A 19,116-nucleotide genomic window follows, 5' to 3' on the forward strand; every position below is an offset into this window, starting at 1 on the left:
AGCGAAACTAATTAAAATGATTAAATTAATCATTTTAATATATCTAAATCATACCAGGAGGGTTAAACGTCATTGCGAGGTCACAAATCTCTGTAATTGACCGACGATAGTTCAAAATCAAACCCTAAATCAAATTCAAAAACCTGAAAATCTTCTTCCCCAACCTCCCTTCGTTCCTTTTAGTGTGATATCGATAATAAGAACTACTAATTTGGGAGTTGTAAGGGTCAAATGGAAGAAGACTGACAATGATCGACCAACAATCGAAGAAGATGAACGGTAACACACACAGAGATTTTTCACATGCGATATTCAATTTTCCACATGCGATTCTTCACACACCATGCCATTTTTCACATTACCCCATGCTAGCCATTTTTTCACATGCGATTTTCAATTTTCCACATGCGATTCTACACACCCCATGCCATTTTTCACATTACCCCATGCCATTTTTTCACATGCGATATTCAATTTTCAGCATGCGATTCTACACACCCCATGCCATTTTTCACATTACCCCATGCCATTTTTTCACATGCGATATTCAATTTTACACCTGCGATTCTACACACCCCATGCTATTTTTCACATTACCCCATGCTAGCCATTTTTTCACATGCGATATTCAATCTTCCACATGCGATTCTACACACCCTATGCCATTTTTTCACATTACCCCATGCCATTTTTTCACATGCGATATTCAAATCTTCCACATGCGATTTTGTCCATCTACACACCCCATGCCATTTTTCACACTACCCCATGCTAACCATTTTTTCACATGCGATATGTATTGAATTCGCACCAGATCTGCACCTGATCGAACGGCTGGGATGATCGCGTACGTATCGTACGATAAGCGCATTTGTATTTTACTCTTTACCTATATATATATCTATACTACTTTAATAAGGATATAGGAAGGACAGAATGGTAATTCGACAAGGTGTTGAAAACACCCTCAATGCACAATGTACAAGTCTTAAGGCACCAAGAAACACAAATAAATTACCCTTCCACTGGTTCATCTTCAGCCGTCCATTTTCTTTCATGTCTTCACACGGATCATGATCTAACGGATGATGTTGTTTTCACACGGATCCACCTTTCCCCTTCCTTATCTCTCATCTCTCTCACAACTCACATCTCACCCGTCTCTCTCTCTTTCTCTGGCGATTCCAGATCCAGATCTGGATCTAGGGTTTCTCTGCTATCTCTCTCGCGATCCAAGCTATTCTTTTTGGTTGTTATTTGATGAATTTATGATGAAGGTGTGTTTAGGAGAGCAAATTCTTGAAGTTTTTAGGGCAATGGCGATTTAAGCCGATTGGATCATGTGGTACCGATGCTGATATGCATTGTACCGTCTCTCATTCAATCTGCAAACTCGAGGTCAACTGGTAACTCTGAATCAACTATCTATTTCTTTACTCTTTGATGTTTAATTATTGTTTCTTTACCGATTACATCTAAAGTTCAGACAATTACAAATTTTTTATATATATAATCAACTATCAACTATCTTTTTTTATATATATAATCAAAGGATTAAAAGTGAGGCCCTAAACATTAAAATCTCTACATGATTTGCGTACAGGGCTGGGAATTTGGTTGGATCAAGTACCGGAGCTGAAGTAATCAGTGGCGTGTCCTCTTCCAGACCAGTTAAATTGGCAGATCTTCAAAGAATTCTAAGCAATATTGGACCCTCAGGTATGTCATAAAGTTGTTAATGTAACTCTTTTTGTTTTGTTTTGTTTTTTTTTTTTTGCTTATCATTCTGAACGGATATCTTTACTTGAATGATGTTCAGGGGAGGCAGCAGATCCCGATGGAGGTAGTGTTGATTAAAGTTCTTACGTAATTGTTATATAATTACTTTCGCATGTGGAAATGAAATTTAAACATCTATAATTTGTTACAATTGATTAATGTTTACCTTCTCAATGATCTGCCTTAATTCTGATTTAGTTATTGTGAAATTTTGTTTATAGGTTTAGGATTGGGTGATATCCTGAAGCCTGAACTTCTATTGCCATTGATGGAGACATTGTCACTCGAGAACGTAGCATCTCATTTACCTGAGGTAACACAATCTTGACCCGTTTACATATAACTGGGCCGTGTTACATCTCAAATGGGTCAAGTAAAAATTTTCTTTTAGCAAGAACAGGAATGAGTCAAATGGGTTGGAACTCGGCTCAGTAAAATATTCTTTTTCAACCATAATTAATGCATCAACTATTTATAGAAAATGAAAAGAATGTTTGTGGGTCAACCCGACCCGTCCATTCTAACCTGTAATAAAACTTGTCAGGTTACTGCAGGGTGAATGGACACGAGTGTCCAATTAATGGAGTTGCTGCAAAGTCCTCCTTTTCGTCAACAAGTTGACTCTTTTACCTATGTGAGGATCCGCACGTCATCTCCTTGCTGCTTTTTTTCTGCAATTTTTTTACAATTGGTATTTTAAGTTGTTTGTGAACCGTGATCTGTGCAGGTTTGAAGACTGGTCAAATAGATCTGACTCAATTTGGAGTTGACCCAAGTAAATGTAAGCACTACAATTTACATTCCGTTGTTCATAATTATAAAAAAAACATGGTTTCCGTAATATCTTGTATAACAAACGGTTTAGTTGTTTTATGTAATGAATAATAAACTTCAACGATTTCTCTTTTAGTGGTTTTTTGCATCTATTTTACCTTTTTAGGTGTTGAGGTTTTTTTTTTTTTTGGTTTTATTGCTAACTGTGTTATAAAATATGAATGGTTTGTGTTTACAGACAAATTCATGGGCCTATATTTTCTTGAGGCTCTTAAAGATTCTGTTGCAAAAACATCGGATACTGATGATCCAATGCAAGATGCTGGTGATTCAAGATCTCAGACTTGTAATCAAACTGATGAAATGGATGAAGGTCAATAACAAAATTTGATTCGGCAGTTTGTTTTGTTCTCAGTGAGAGACATAACATTACAGATTTGTGGATACTGCAAGTGTTCCTTTATTACCTTTACAGCTAAAGATGGGATGGTGGATGGCAACGTGCTGCGATGGCTGCAATGGTGGATGGCAACGGTGCTCCGAGCAGCCTCATAGTCGATCCATGGCCAATAGTAAGTTTTTTATTGCTTTGAGACAAACTTAAAAAACCATTGCAAATGGTGATGTTGAATTTTTTTAGTGCTTTTGTAGATTACAAGAGGATAATCGGTATGTCAAAGTTTCCATTAACCAACACAAGCAACTTTCTTCTGGAATTCTCATCCATCACGAATAACTGGTGATTCCATTAAAAACATCCTACTAAGCTTAAACCCAAGCACAACAACATTATATCCAAAATAAAAACACGACCAAAGCTCAAGTCAGTTGACTTTTCAAAGTTGACCAGTCCATTGATTTTGTGAAAAAAAAAAATTGGTCTTTGGTAAGTCTATTTTGCTGTATATTATTTTTTATTTAAATCGAATGAAGGACTAATTTGCTTGCTTAGCTGAGTGATTTAAAGGTCGAACTCACACCTCTCCGTCTCGCTAAAGTCGCCGGTAATGCTCCCAGCAAGTTCTATAAAATGTAAGCCAATTTACTTTTACACCCACTCAAAGTATGATATTGCTTTGTAGGAATAATTATCTAATTTAACAGCTTCTATGCACTTAAGTGTTTAAATAACGGATTGCTTTTTCGACATTTGGTTTTCTGCTTTGTATTGTTTCAAATAATGTTTAATGATATGGATTATGATATTTGTTACTTTTTAACTAATTTAGAACTTCCGATTCAGTGTACTCCATCCTTCCCTCTCGGCACATACATTTGGTAACTGGATTGTTTGGCGTGGATTTGGTTATCAACATCTGAGATCTGTAGTCCCTTGACGGCGTGTACCGTATGGAAGGTACGGTTGACTTACTTTTGCTATATGTTTATTGTATTTTTTTTTTTTTTGTAATTTTATGCAAAAAAAAGTTGTTATGTGATGTGTTTACATCCGCTTCGATTGATTTCTTTAGGTTCAAAAATATATTTGGTCACAACTCACAATAAAGCTGGAATTCAAAGGGGAAGTGGCGGTCTGTTCGCTGAAGTGGAAGAGATTTATCACTACAGCCAAGAGGGTAGACCTGACTGATGTGGGCATTGTTGGCGGTCTGTTCGCTGAAATGGAAGAGAAGGACAAGGGGCTTCCAATTCTTTGTATATGGGTCGAGCCAAGGGACTTCCAAATTCTTTGTTTACGTCAAGCAGAGTTTTATTTTTTTAAATTTTTTTATTTTGGTGACTTACAAATATATCTTAAGAAATTTGGATTTTAGATTTACTTTTCAAGTTTTACAGATGACAGTGCGAGATGCTCTGAACTCTGCTCTTAATGAGGAAATGGCTGCTGATCCCAATGTTTTTGTTATGGACGAAGAGGTAAAATTATTTTAATAAAAGGGTGTTCAGAGCTCTTTTTTTATTTAATTGATGCTCATCTTATTATAATGTGCAGGTAGGAGAATACCAAGGTGCATACAAGGTAAAATTTTTATGCTTTCTCAGCTCTCTCAGATTCTACAAATCAAATAACTAAAAGTGGCAAAACAGGCTGGTGAAGTCTGGAAGCTTTACTCATTCATATCCGTTTTGCTGGAGATCTGATACTCCTCTCATCTACAGATCCCTTCCCAGCTGGTACATTTTTTAATTTTTATTTGTTTAAGAATTTCTCGATTTAGATTTTGTTTTACCATACAACTTTTATTTATCTTTAGAGTAAAATGCCATTTTCGTCCCTCGGATTTGGCCAGTTTTGCGACTTTCAACCAAATGTTAGTTTTTTCACATTTGGATCCAAAAGGTTTGAAAATTTGCCATTTTCATACACCTGACATGACAGAGAAAATTGGATGGAGTTAACGAGCTGGATGAAAATGGCAAGATTTCAAACTTTTTGGATACAGATGCAAAAAACCAACCTTTGGATGAAAGCCTAAAAGCCTTTCTAAAAGCCAACTTTTTGTACGTGCAACGTTTATACTCATACCTAAAAGCCTTTCTAAAAACCTCTTTACCAGCCACGTCTCAATTCGGAGCTCATACATCCGACTCAGTTTTGGGAAAGGTTAAATATTGAGTCAACACTTTCAAAATGAACAAAAACAGGTCAAGCGAGTCAGTTTTATTAAAGCCAACGGTCAGTTTAATTAAACGGGTCAGTTTTTTTAACTTTTCAAATGGGCCAGTTTTATTAAGACGTTTGATAACGCATCGTTTATTTTCCCAGTTGGTTGGTTGCTTCACAGTTTTAATAATGGGTCAGTTATCAAGGCGCTCGTATAAATTCTGCATAAAGATTAGTTAAACTGAAGCGACATTGCCAACTCACACTGTTTATTGGGGTAGAGAGCAATATAACCTTAAATTTGTTAAATGATCATAGCCGCACAAGAAAATTATTAGAACATATTATTTTATTTCTATCTTATAACTTAATTAGTGAAAAAAATTTCAACTTTTAGCTATGGCGGATGTTGTTTCGTTAACGGGCCTGCTCATGATGCTATTCAAGAATAGTGTTTTAATTAAGCGAGGAAGATGACTCTATGGAAACAATACCCAAAATTCTCAAGTATAATTGTGAAATTATTCAAATTAAAAAGAGGCAAATGGGAGTCTTGATGAGTCATTTGCTGTAAATGTTGAAGAAAGCAGCAAGTTTAATGCTTTTAAGGTACTAAAAATGGGCAACAAACTTAAGTATTAGTTGTGTTTTTAATAGACAACTTGGGATTCTGGGGAACTGTTTTGTTATGTAGATGCAAAAGCCTATTATTATGAGATGTAATATTCATTCACAGTTTGTTGGATTTTCTTTGTATATGGTTTTTTGTTTTTACATTCTGTACGTTTAACTTTGACTATAGTTTGTGACTTTAAACATTTGTCATTCATAGTTTAAATGTCATACGACATTATATGGCCGACTTAACGTATTACCGGGGTTTAAAATAAAAAATAAATGTTGAACTAACAAACCCTCTTGCTTGATTGACGAAAACAACAAAATAAATTATCTATATCGAATGGCTCCCCGCCGCATCACGCGAGTTTCTTACTAGAAAAAGGATTTGATTGCTGTAGCCATGGTTGTGCTCAATAAAAAAAACAAAAAATACTATACAAGAATTGTTTCCTCTGTAGATATCAATCATGCTGTAAACTCTTTTAATTGGAAGAATCTCTCTTTAATAAAAAAGATCCGAGCAAAAGACACACTGAGCCGAGGCAATATAAAAGTGTAGAATGGTCATATTAGAAGTGTAGACTTGTTATACTGGAAGGGAAGAATGGTCATCTTGACACTTTCGGTTGAAGAAGAATACAAATAACGACTCTTTGCAGGTTGGGTCGCAATTAGAAGCCGTTGATGTGTATCGTTTGTGCTTTCACTTTTGTCCGATCATAAATCAGAAGTTTGTGACTTTTATTTTGTCGGAAATACCTACAGAATAGGCTTCAGATCGTACGTTATGTTTCCTTTTTCAATTAATTTTCTTAAATTGCATACGTGAATCCAAAGGTGACAGTTGTGTATATATCTTTTCTTATTACATGGTATCATATTTGTAATATAACGTGACTTTTTATTCACTTTTTAGAGACAATGGTGTGGAAAGGAGTGGCCGCATGAATTTTTTTAATTATTTAATTATTCAGTGGGTCTAATGAAACCTGATTCCTTGTACCGTTGCGAATGTATGATTTTTTTAATTATTTAATTATTATCTATAAAGCTCTTGACACACCAATGCTACGAATAAAAAAAAACCAATAGAAATAGTAAGCAATATATCACAAGAGGATTGATAAACTAACAGAAAACGAGTACCGTGTCATGAATTGTAACCCCGCTGGTTTTGAAGTACCTTAACCAAAAATTTAAATTTCCGTTATGACTCAACTGAACTGAACATTCTCAAGCACACCCTTAGAATTACTAACATGTGTTGTGTTTTCCGTTGCATTGCGAATTTGGTTTTGGTTATGGCTCAAAACCAAACCGCCCCGTACATAGCCCTAAATCACCAACCTAAGTGATATGTTTCCCGCCGCATCGCGCGGGTAAAAGACTAGTATATATATATATATATATATATATATATATATATATATATATATATATATATATATATATATATATAATTACACTTTTAACCCAAAGCCACTTTGGTTTTTTACTTTTAACCCAAAAGCTTTCTATCTTTGCCAATTTAACCTCACAATTATTTTACTTTCAACTTTGGTACCCTACACTTTTCATAATTCACAAAATGTTTGTTTTACAGTTTTGTTTTAATTTTTGCAAGTTAATACAGCGCAACGTTTATGTGTGGTTCGACGTTTTTACGTTTTGTTTTACGCTTCATTCTAAATTTTGCGAGTTAATATTACGCAATGTGCGTGTGTGGTTCAACGTTTCTATGGCCGTCTATTTTTTCCCGTTTGATAAGTTCATCGCGACGCACTGGTCCTAATCGACTTATTTAGTATTTTCTATATTTTATGTTTCGGTCCAATTTCTTCGCATTAACACGTCGCAACTTCAATGTTGATGGTCGTTGGCGGTGTTGTGGCATTGATGCTATTTGTCATGGTTTTACATCTCCATCACAACGCGGAAGGACTTAATACTAGTTAACTTTAACTTTGATTAAGAAAACTATAGTACTACATATTAATTTATATGTTTTTTCAAGTATTAGTTTCGTATAATATGCGAGTACGTATCATAAAAGGCATATCTTCACAATAAATACAATATTTACATTTGTTTCTATTTTTATTGGTTTATTACATAAGAAAATACCACATATTGTCACATAAATAAAAAGAATTTATAATTCTCTTAAGAAATGGAATATTAGATTATTAATAAAGGTTTATTATTATTAGTTATTATAATGGTTTATTTGGGTTTAGCTGATCGGTTTTCTCTACGTTTGGATGGTTTCTTGTTTCCTATATATTGAGTTTCCACTCTATTGTAATGATGGTGGTATTGTGGTTGTGGGGTGGTGACGTGAGCCGAGAGCGTATGATTTTTAATCTATTTTTAGCAATTTTCACTCGTTTATCAAGTTTTAAATTTATAAAACACGATATAACACTATCACTCTCTACAACACGCTAGGACAAGTGCACCCATCATTGGCATAGCATAGTGATGATAAGATACTGAGGTCGTCTAAGGACACAAGAGATTTTAATACCGGAATATCATCAACGTCTAATCTAACCAAATTTTGAGAAAAGATTTTTTTATAAGTAAAATAAAGAAAGAAACTAAAGAAATAACATAAACAAATAGACAAGATAAAATCACTTGGTTCCGACTTATCTTTTATGTATCCTTTGATAATTTTCGCACTTTGGTTTTTAAGAGATTATCTTGGTTATAATAGATACTCCTAAGGATTTTAAACCAAATAGCTCTTTCCTAGATGGATTGGGTGAAAGATTAACAAAAACCCGAAACTAGTTTTCGGATAGAGGGGGCTTTGAGCTATTTTCCCGGGTGTGCCTCCTTAAAGATTGTTGAGCATCTTTTCAATCTCCCTTAAAAGGAAGATGAAGGGCTCATCATCAATCTCCTAGAGGAACGGGGCCTACCAGAACCTCAAAAAAAGGCGTCAATAAAGTTCCGGGGGTATTTCATCCCACCCGGTAGGATTAATCACCTCGTGAGCGAGGTTCCAATCGTCTTGTGACGTGTCACGAGTGTACGGTTTTTTATTATATTTTTAGTACCTTTTTACTCTTTTATCAAGCTTTAAATTTATAAAACACGATATAAAACTATCACTCTCTACAACACGTTAGGGCAAGTGCACCCATCGTTGGCGTTGTATAGTGATGGTAAGATACCGAGGTCGTCCAAGGACACAAGAGCTTTTAATACCGGAATATCGTTGACGTCTAATCTAACCAAATTTTTATAAAGCATTTTTAAATAAGTAAAACAAAAAGAAACTAAATAAATAAATAAAACAGATAGACAATATAGAATCACTTGGATCCGACTCGTTAAGCATGTACCCTTTGATGAATTCTGCACTTTGGGTTTTTTAAGAGATTATCATAGTTATAATGACATGTCCCTCTTTTAGAGGCAACACTACCCTCAGCCATATTGGTCTGAGTCAGCAGGGATACAGTCCCGCAAGGTCGGATTATTGAAAGATAATTAAGTAAGCTATTAATTAAAAATGTGGCATGTCCCTCTTTTGGAGGCAACGCTACCCTTGGCCATATTGGTCTGAGTCACCAGGGATACAATCCCGCAAGGTCGGTTTAAAGTTTTAATAGTGGTTTATTTATAAGGGATTCAAGCCGTTCTTACTTCCCCCGATTTGATGCTATCTGCCTCAAAGAAAGTCCTAATAAGCTTGAATCAAGTTCTCGCAAGATCTATACACTGAACGAGGCAAGAACTTTACCCAACCACCTTTCTAACCCTCTTCCAGGAAGTTAACGCGTTTTATATAGACCGTAAAGACACGAATGAGTGAATCAACAAAACATGAAGAAATGACTGAATAAAATTCACTTTCAATATAAAAAACTAGTTATTAAAGTCACTAATACATACAAAAAAAAGTTACCAAAGCTTAGAAATCAAAAGTAATACATAAATGATTTGCCTTCACCAAGTGATATAAGAGATTAGCCAAGTGATGTGTGTAAAATGCAACATATAAAACACATCAATTAAAGCATAAAACTAACCCTTTTTAAGTACTAATGTTGGAAAAAGAGTGTTTTTGTCTTCCTTTTGTATTTTCAGGATGAAATGAGCTCAAAATCACAAAAGAAGCAAAAAGACCACTAATTCTACCATAAATACAAGAAAAGGAACAAAAGTAGACTGCCCGGACCCTCAACGGCACCTCCCAAAGCAAAAAGGAAGAAACAGAGTCTGAACACGCCCCGTGTCCAGCGAACACGGGGGCGTGCCCAGGAAGCAGCAGAAAAGACAAACCAGTAGAAGCTTCCATTGCCCACCACGGGGCCGTGTCCAGCGAGCACGGGGGCGTGGTGAAAGTACAGCAGGCGCATTAATTGTAATTCGCAATTACAATTAATGAAGAGAGAGAGTGTCAGGCGGGCACGGGGCCGTGTCCAGCGGACACGGGGCCGTGTCCAGCCTTCTGTTCAGCCTATAAATAGAGGAGCTTGGCTTCATTCTCTCTCATCCCTTGGCACACCACCTCTCTCACACTTCATCCACCACCCACCACCACCATAACACCATCATCCACCACCATCATCCATTGTCCATCGTAGAGTGTGTGAGTCGTCTCGGGATCCAAGATTGATCGTAAGAGTTCTTGACAATCAAGGCCATGTTTGCCTAAGTCTCTTACATCACTTGGTGAAGACAAGTGTTTAGTATAATACTTTTTATTTTTAATCTTTTGCACTTTTTATTTGGTTTTGTATTAATGACTTTAATAACTAGTTACTTATGTTGAAGGTGATCTTTCCTTATCGTTTGTCCGTGGTGTCTTGGCATTATTTTACTGTCTATATAAAATAAAAGATTTTCACCATTCATATCTCCACGGTCTATATGGAGGTATGTTGGCTACCTGGTCGGGGGTTAAGGGAACGGTTTGGTAAGGGTCTTGCCCTTGTTCAGCGTTTAGAGGTCCTGCTTGGGACCTGGGTCAAATTTAGTAGGATCTCCTTCAATGCCCATAGGTATTGGATGGCGGGGATCCAAACTCTTTGACCCCCTCATAAGTTAACTACTATTAATACTATAACCCGGCTATTTAGGACTGTATCCCTGCTGACTCAGACTACTTAGCCGAGGGTAACGTCACCGCCAGAAGCGGGGCCTACCACAATTTGCATTAATAACTTAATTCATTATCTTTCAATAATCCGACCCTTTAGGATTGTATCCTTGCTGACTCAAACTACTGGGTTGAGGGTAACGTCGCCTTCAAAAGAGGGGCCTACTACAATAACTAAGATAATCTCTTAAACAAATGCAAAAGTGCGAAAATAATCAAAGGTTATACTAATACACGTGTCGGATCCAAGTGATTCATCTTGTCTATCTGTTTTTATTTTATTTTATTTTCAGCATTTAGTTAGTTTTTATTTTTCTTAGTTTAAAACAATTTTCTAACCTTTTTGATTTGATTAGACGTTGAGGATAAACCGGTATTAAAAGCTCTTGTGTCCTTGGACGACCTCGGTATCTTACCAACACTATACTACGTCCACGATGGGTGCACTTGCCCATATGTGTGTTTAGTGTTAGTGAATATCGTGTTTTATAAATTTAAAACTTGGCTAAAAGTGTAAAAAGGGCTTAAATATATATCAAAAATATATACACACTGACACGCATCACCAAGCATGACTTTGTTTGACAAAAACTATTGCTATCGATATTGGATCCCGAGACTACAACACATACTCTAAGGATGGATGGGGATGAATGTGGTGGATGATGGTAGTAGTGGTGGTGGAATGGTGGCAGGTGTGAGAGAAGTGGTTTGCCAAGGGATTAATTGCAAATGAGCCAAGTACTACCTTTTATAGCTGAAAACAATGAGTTCACACGGCTCCGCGCCTGGTAGGCACGGCCCCGTGTCCTTGTCATTGTCCTTCTCTGTCTTCATTTAATGTTGTTATCAGTCCATCTGCACACACGGCCCCATGTGTCAACGGCATAGCCCCATGACCCTTGTACTTGTTGTACAAACCTAGATTTGGAAATCTGAGAGTTGACCACGGCCCGTGTCCCTTGTTGTTTTCTGTTTGTCTTTATATTCTATGAATCTTGAATGGGGCACGACCCCATGCCCGGCAGGCATGGCCCTGTGTTTGGGTTCTGATTTGTTGTTTTTGTATCCGGGGTGAAGCTTGGAGGGTCGGTATAGTGTATCAACTTCCTTTCTTCATATTTATGCTGGTTTTTGCCGTTAATTTGTTCCATTTATTCGTTTAAGCTCTTTTAATCTTGAAAATCAAAAGTAAACAAAGAAATGCACTTTTTCCAACTACGTATGAAACTATTGGGCCAATTTTGGAGGGAGTCGAATCTAGAGGCTCAGTTCTTTGCAAGGATGGAGTCGAATGGCATAATGGAGCTAGGGGTTTGATGTAATATTAAAAAAATACTTTTCTTTTATATACACACATATAAATAATAATTTTATTTGAATTTAAAAACTTATTTTTCATCATGTTAACTTTATTAAAATTTTGATTTTGATTCCCCCCTAACCCAAAACAACACAAAAAAGAACATCATTAAAATAGAACATCGTCCTTTTCTTTTTAACACCATCTATTCTTCTCAACTTTCATCTTACATCTTTTCTTTCATTTCCTTCAATAATCACACAAATATTTGGTGCGTGTTTCTAGCATAAATTTTCACTCTCCTGTCTAAAAATGCATATGTGTCATAGTCAGTTGGCATATAACACATCATATGTCTACAAAAGTTTTGTAGATGTGTTATTTAAGTCCCCCTCTCTCCCAAAAAAATATATCTAAAAAGCCCAAGCCATAATGACATTTATCCAACGTTTACTAGAAGCACATTAAACCAACACACATGTTTCTTGGAATGATATAAAAGTCCTAATTGTATGCTTTAGGATTGAAAAACTAGCCACTTGCATGGAAAGGCCAATACACACAAGTTGACTATCAATATCCCACCGTTATCTTAGAGATGATTGCATCGACAAGCAAACTTTAAAGAAGCGAGCTCTAACAATGACATCGATGGGAGATGACCTCTGGATTTAACATACACATTGACACAACTTATTTTTAAAAGATACCATAATTAGCTCATTAAGTCAAAGTAAGTCATATTGCTTTTTTTTTTAACGGTAAGGAACGACGTGTCAACCATCGTAACACCGGGCGCTGTGACTAAGGTAGACTACTCGACCGCCGCCAACCCCTTGGCTCTCCCTAGATGCGCGGAAACCCGACCTCAATCGGTAAACCCTCACCTCCTATCAAAGTCGAACCGGTGCTACCCGTATTCGCTCTTCACCTGGATGCCGTAAAAAATAATGAGGAGAGTGAGAATCGAACTTGGGTCACGAGAAACACCAATTCTTTTCCCAACCACTCCACCACTACCTCATTAGCAAAGTCATATTGCTAACCAAATAAGGATATCTTTTACGAAATGACTTCTAGTCTAATAATATTAAGGAGTGTAGGCAATGTCGTCTCTTCTTTAATAATGAAGGACTTAGTCCTTTTTTTAACGACAAATTTGGATCACTGACGGACCACTGGAGTATTATCGTGCCACCAGCGGAACCACCTGATCATATCCATCTCCACTAGGCATAATGCCTATACACCAATTCAGGAGGAAACCCAATAAATATATATGAGAAAAACCCCTTTTATGAAAATCAAACACATGACCTATTGGTCCCAAAGTCTTATTTCACCCCAAGATACCACTATTTATTGGGTCTTAGAGCATTCACATCCATTCCATTAGGGTTTTTCTTTAATTACAAAGAAAGTTCGCTTTAGGATCGTTTCTTGGTCTTTTTCTTCGTTTCCGTGCTTCCGGCTGCGGGTTCGGGTTGGGTCTATGGGGAGAAATCGTTTTGCAAGTAGGCCGGATCCTCTTGAGCTTCAACAGTTAAGAAGAAGGAAAGAAGAAGAGTTACATGCCTTGAAAACTGCCAAAGGTAGGAAAGAGCAGGGTTGGAATACGGTACTAAGCAGGCATGATAAGAGAAGAGAGGAGTGGTTTCAGGAGAGGGAAGCCAAAATTAGAATGGACACTTCCTTCTTCGTGTCAAACCTTCCGGAAGATTGTTCGAAAGCGAGGCTTTGGAGAGCTTTTGAACACTTCAATAATTTATCAGATGTGTTTATCCCATGGAAGAAGGATGGTAAAGGTAATAAATTTGGTTTCGTGAGATTCTCGGGGATCTTAGACCCTATGGAATGGATGAAGATCATTAGTGATGTCAGGATTGACGGGGTGGTGCTTGGCGTTTCGTTGGCGAAATTCTTTAGAGGTGGTAGCAAAACAAAGGCCCCAGAAGGTCATAGATCTGTTTTCTCGAGGCTAGGTCCTCATCCTGTTTAACCGAAACCCGTTGGACCTCCTCAACAGTCCGGTTATAAGGCTAACGAAGGTTTTACGTTGGAAGCTAACAAACATTGGGGTCGTAACATTAACCCGAGATCTTTAGAGGATCCATGGGGAAATAAGGGGAACCAGAGGATTAACCTCCCCCCTATGGAAACTGAAGCTAAGAAATGCTGGGAGTATAAATCGTTGATAGGGGAAGTCAAAGACATGGCGGTAATGGAAAACTTGGGAGATATCCTTCAAGACGAGTGCTTGATCTGAGCTGTGGTACGTTATTTGGGTGGATTAAAAATAATGTTAACTTTCCCCTCAGTCCAGGAAGCTGATGAATTCCTAAGGAGAAACTATGAGTTCTGGACTCAATGGTTCTCTAGGTTGTATCTTTGGGAAGGAATCGCCCCGGTGTACGATCGGGTTGCTTGGATTCGGGTAACAGGGGTTCTGATATGCTTATGGGATCGACACATGTTCAACAGGATTGGAGAAAGGTGCGGCAGGCTGATCAGCAAGTCTTCAGCAGATTTAAAAGATGGCACTATCTCGGAGGATAGAATGGCCATTCTCGTCGATACAGGAAAAAAGGTGGAGCTATCCTTTGATGTTGCGTGGAAAGATCAGGTGTTCAAGGTGTGGGTTCACGAGTTCAATGAGGAGTGGACGCCGGCGTTCCTGGGTCCGATTAGTCAGACGCCGTCGGCTTCTCCGACAGTCAATATTGAGCTTGCTGATCCTCCGGTTAGTCCGAAATGCAGAAATTTGGAGGAAGACGAAGAGATGGAAGACGATGAGTTAGGAGTGGAGAGGGACGATGGTGTGGAAGGTGAGGAGACTTGCATGGGGTTTTCCCATGCACGAGAGTCAATGCCCATGCGTAATAATAAAGAACAGTTTCCTAAGTTGGCGGTTTTTGTGGGCCCCAGAAATAATGACGTTGAGGAGGTTTGCCAGGATGTGAATTCTCCAATATACTCGGGCCCCATTCTCCCAGAGGGCCCCCAATGCTCCACTTTTATAACAACCAGGCCCAAATCGAAGAAAAATACAACTGGCCCATTTGACCCAATTGACTCAGCCCACTCCTTTTTGACACCTGACCTTAATGAGAGGCCAGATTCGTTGAATTCTTTGGAGGCGGAGAACCCGAGTGGAGTGGAGGTGGAGAATCCGTTAGGGTCAGATCCTTTCAATTTGGAGGAGATTTTCAGGCAAGAAGTTGAGGGATTGAGAGCAGGGGAGGGTAGAAGGAATGAGATACCGGTGGATGTTGTCGCGTCGGAACTAACTCAAGTCGGAGAAGCAGTGGATTCAGACCAGAACAAGGAGACTTTCGATCGGGAGGTGGAGGAGACGTTAAAGTTTGGTACAATTTTAGGTATTCACTTGGGTGGGTTCGAAAACCAAGTGAAGAAGATGGTGAAAGGGGATTTTGAAACACCTCGAAAATTTGCGTCCTATAATGTATTGACACGTGTCATAAGCTTGAACGTGTTAATAAATACGATAGAGGAACTAAAGTTGACAAACATAGAAAGTATGTGAATTCAAGGGTTCAAAATGACAACAAGGGATAAATATACTTTACAGTAACCCTACATGATGCTCATACCTTCAAACGAATGAATCATAGATCATACGGAACGAAATGGGGAAGAAAGTGAGAGATTACAAACTACAGGAGTTAAATGTGTCAACATGTTTAAGTTATACCTCTGAGTGACCTTTTAGGAAACCCGAGGCTTTGTAACGGTAAATTATGCTCACTACAATGCACGATTTAAATTTCATAAAGTTCCGTTGTAAAATGAGAAAGTTATGATCGATTTCGTACATGAGGGGTTAAAAGCGTCAACGTTGAAAGTTAAGACTTTTCGGGTAATAACAAGGTAAACAAGGACTTAGCATGATAGGTAAAAGTCTAGGGGCCCTTGTAGGTAATTTGGAAGGGGTCAAAGTGCAAGAGATAAGTTAAGTTGACCTTTCGAAGAGCCAAGAGCCAACCTGCAAATAGTGAAAAGTTTGGAAATCAGATCAGAAGGCCCACGCGAGACGCGTAAGCCTGGTAAAAGTCTTACGCGGGCCGCCTGGCTTGCCCAGATACAGAAACTTGTGGCAGCAGCCTGTTTGAGCTCTTAACCGACTTATGTTGCCTTTAAACACTTCCAAGAACTGCCTAAACAACCCCTAGACATTTAGGGACACTTGTTAGTGATCGAACATCAATGGTAGACCTTGTTGTCAACAATCTATGAAGATATGAACACTATATAAAGCCCATTGTTGCACACTTTGATCATCCATTCATTCCTTCATCTGCTGATCATTTCTGGAGCTCAAGACCTCCTTCTAAGCTTCCCTAGTCGTGCATAGGACCTTTGTAAGTATGCTTGACCTTTCTTTATTGAGTTTTCGCTTAGTTTTAGCTTAGAAGTCAAACCGTCGTAATTAACGGTTGACTTAACGATAAATCATTATTGGTCCAGTGATTAGTCGGATCAAAGGTGGTTATAAGTTGGTAATCATGTGGGCTTTAAACCCTTAAAAGGGCACCCTCTAATTCCCATTCTAACTAGATCAAATGTCGGGTCAAAGTTGTTTATAAAAGTCAACAGAAGCTAAATTTTTGATTTAACGCATAAGTAGCAATGTAGAAGGCGCATAACCTATTTTGTCACTCATATAACTTGGTGATAAGCTTAAGAACTGATCTAAGCTTGTTTGATCCGACAATTTTCTATTTAGACCCGGTTCGGAACCGAAAGTCGGGTCTAAATCACATTCCAATCCGGTCTTCGCTTAATCATGCCTTTTGAACCGTAAACCTTTCCTTAAAACTAACTGGTCTAAGTTACGACTTAAATAAGACCCGTTAGGAATCTAATAGGTTAATAAAACCTTCGTTACAGATTGAGAGCCCCAGTAGAAGTACTTGCGCTTGCTGATTAGAATATACGGCTGAGTATAAATTGCTTTTGCTAGCTCAGGTAAATAGTTTTAACTTATTTTCCCTATACGGGGTTGGGATATGGTATTATAATAATACCGCTTGGACGGGTATTGAATGTTTAGTCGTATTGTGATTAAATTATTGAGGTAACCCGCTTTAATCTGTATTGTTTGAAAAAAAAGCCTTTAGGGGTTAATGACCATGTCCCGGATATCCCTGACATCATTGTATTATAAAATGGCCACGTCTTATGCACGAGGTGTAGGCATACCCCTGACAGTGCATAAGGGAAACGGTATCTCACTCTCTTGTGGGCCTATACTTGTGGCGTGTCTGTTAATCTTGACTCGATTTCTACATCGGGACCTGAACGTACAACGAACATGTAAATCTGTATACAAGATTATAAAGATAATTGTCCCAAGTTATAAAAGATATGTTGTGCCTTATGCATCCAAATCAATTTTATTAAACCTTTTCAAATGAGTCGGTTAATTGTATTTACCAGTGTAAACTGACGTATTTTCCAAAAAGGGTTAAGTGACAGGTACTGAACATAATTGGCTGGAAGCTCAGGGCGTTAATAAGGAATCTTGCAAGTTCTAGATACCTAAAGTCTGTTGAACAGTTTTCTTTTATTTGATCCGCCTGTGGATCCTTTACTTTCCGTTGTAATACTTTGACATTACTTTATATTCGGAATGTAATATATTTATCTTTTGCTTCCGCTGTGCATTTATATATTGTGTTGTTTGACTATGATGACATCAATTACGTCACGATACTCCCCACCGGGCCCACCGGTGATACGTGGAAATTCGGGGTGTGACAGGTTGGTATCAGAGCCAACATTGAGTGAATTAAACACTAGCCTTTTGTGTTTAATCTCAATGACACAGTAGCACATTCCTTAAAAAAAAAACTTCTGAGTCTAGACTTAACATAGGAATACTCTAAATTCTAATCTGGAACTTATTGCTTCCAAATTTTTATTGGATACGTCGCCAAGCGAAGAAGCTGTATTAGAATTTCTCCTCATCCAGAGCCTAGAAATGCTGAGCTTCGTACCGCAACTAGGATAAAACGTACATCCAGGGAGAAAACATTCAGAGATAAAGTGAAAACTTCTTTTTGCTGAAGATCGTATCTATAATAAGTCCTTATAAGGACATGTTTATCTTTTTAATCCCTTCTTGGACAACATCTTTCCTTTCAAGTTCCGTTAGGGCAATTACATACTCCTGTTATCATTTTGTATGAATATAATATATCAAATAAATCTAATATTTATCCCTTTTCATAATTGATCTACCAGAATATATATTGAAAGAATCTTAAAGGGGTAAAGCCTAGCTTGAATGTCATTAAAGACCTAGCTATGATGGAAAAACCTGTTTAAAAGAGATTCAGATTCTTGTTAACATCTGAAAACATGTTAACGCTCCTGACAACAGTAACATGATAAAATTACACTTGTCATCTTTACATTAGGAAATTCCAAACCCTTATCTAGCCTAGTAATTTAGAATCATGGCTTAGATCATCAAATGAAGATGATCATATTATAAACATCCATAAGTGATGAAATGCCTACGGGCCATACTTATTGTCCTAAGAGACAAAAGACAGTTGAAGTCTTTGACTCTCTGTCAAGAAAAAGGTAATGAAACATGTACAAACCTTAGTGCCTAGACTCTCTGAAGTCATGGCTTATAAATGTAAAACGATCCTTGTGACTAGGCCTCCTGTGCCACTTTAATATCCTTAATGTTTTATAACTAGGATAAATTATAATGAAGATACTAATTAAATATAACTAACAAATTAACCAATATGGTTCATATTACCATGGTTGATGAATCGTCAAAAATGATGAATCCAAAATAACCTCTGAGTAAATAATTGTCATTATGTATGTAGCAATCAAGCTACATGGCTGGATCGGATGAGGTCAACAGCCATCCGAGGGAGGATAATGATGCTCCCAGAGTTAATATAACTGGTGCGG

At 37.6% G+C, this 19,116-nt stretch overlaps 1 protein-coding gene across 25 annotated transcripts; it reads left to right on the forward strand.

The window, feature by feature from the left end:
• Positions 1-1,072: 1,072 nt before the first annotated feature.
• Positions 1,073-5,937, forward strand: LOC118492229. Of its 25 annotated transcripts, none has more exons than XR_004892666.1 (16): positions 1,073-1,406; positions 1,604-1,719; positions 1,820-1,843; positions 2,001-2,092; positions 2,324-2,413; positions 2,507-2,560; positions 2,792-2,926; positions 3,029-3,125; positions 3,194-3,439; positions 3,506-3,585; positions 3,797-3,910; positions 4,026-4,261; positions 4,351-4,431; positions 4,508-4,534; positions 4,603-4,689; positions 5,517-5,937. XR_004892666.1 is itself a non-coding variant. In XM_035990120.1 (6 exons), the coding sequence occupies exons 3-6, from the start codon at positions 4,144-4,146 to the stop codon at positions 5,569-5,571; spliced, it is 468 nt and encodes a 155-aa protein (XP_035846013.1). In that variant the 5' UTR covers positions 3,446-3,585; positions 3,797-3,910; positions 4,026-4,143; the 3' UTR covers positions 5,572-5,937. The 25 variants fall into 25 exon arrangements, 1 of the variants encoding a protein (XP_035846013.1); XR_004892670.1 differs by having other exon boundaries at positions 3,194-3,292; XR_004892672.1 differs by having other exon boundaries at positions 3,194-3,292; positions 3,521-3,585.
• Positions 5,938-19,116: the final 13,179 nt, after the last annotated feature.

Source organism: Helianthus annuus, chromosome 5, assembly GCF_002127325.2.
Source record: "Helianthus annuus cultivar XRQ/B chromosome 5, HanXRQr2.0-SUNRISE, whole genome shotgun sequence".
Lineage (NCBI taxonomy): Eukaryota > Viridiplantae > Streptophyta > Magnoliopsida > Asterales > Asteraceae > Helianthus > Helianthus annuus.

Coding starts and splice junctions, on each gene's coding strand:
- LOC118492229 (XM_035990120.1), top strand. CDS start 4,144: ATGTGGGCATTGTTGGCGGTCTGTTCGCTGAAATGGAAGAGAAGGACA. Junction 4,535..4,591: donor AATACCAAGGTGCATACAAG/GTAAAATTTTTA, acceptor AATAACTAAAAG/TGGCAAAACAGGCTGGTGAA. Junction 4,690..5,516: donor TACAGATCCCTTCCCAGCTG/GTACATTTTTTA, acceptor TTCAACTTTTAG/CTATGGCGGATGTTGTTTCG.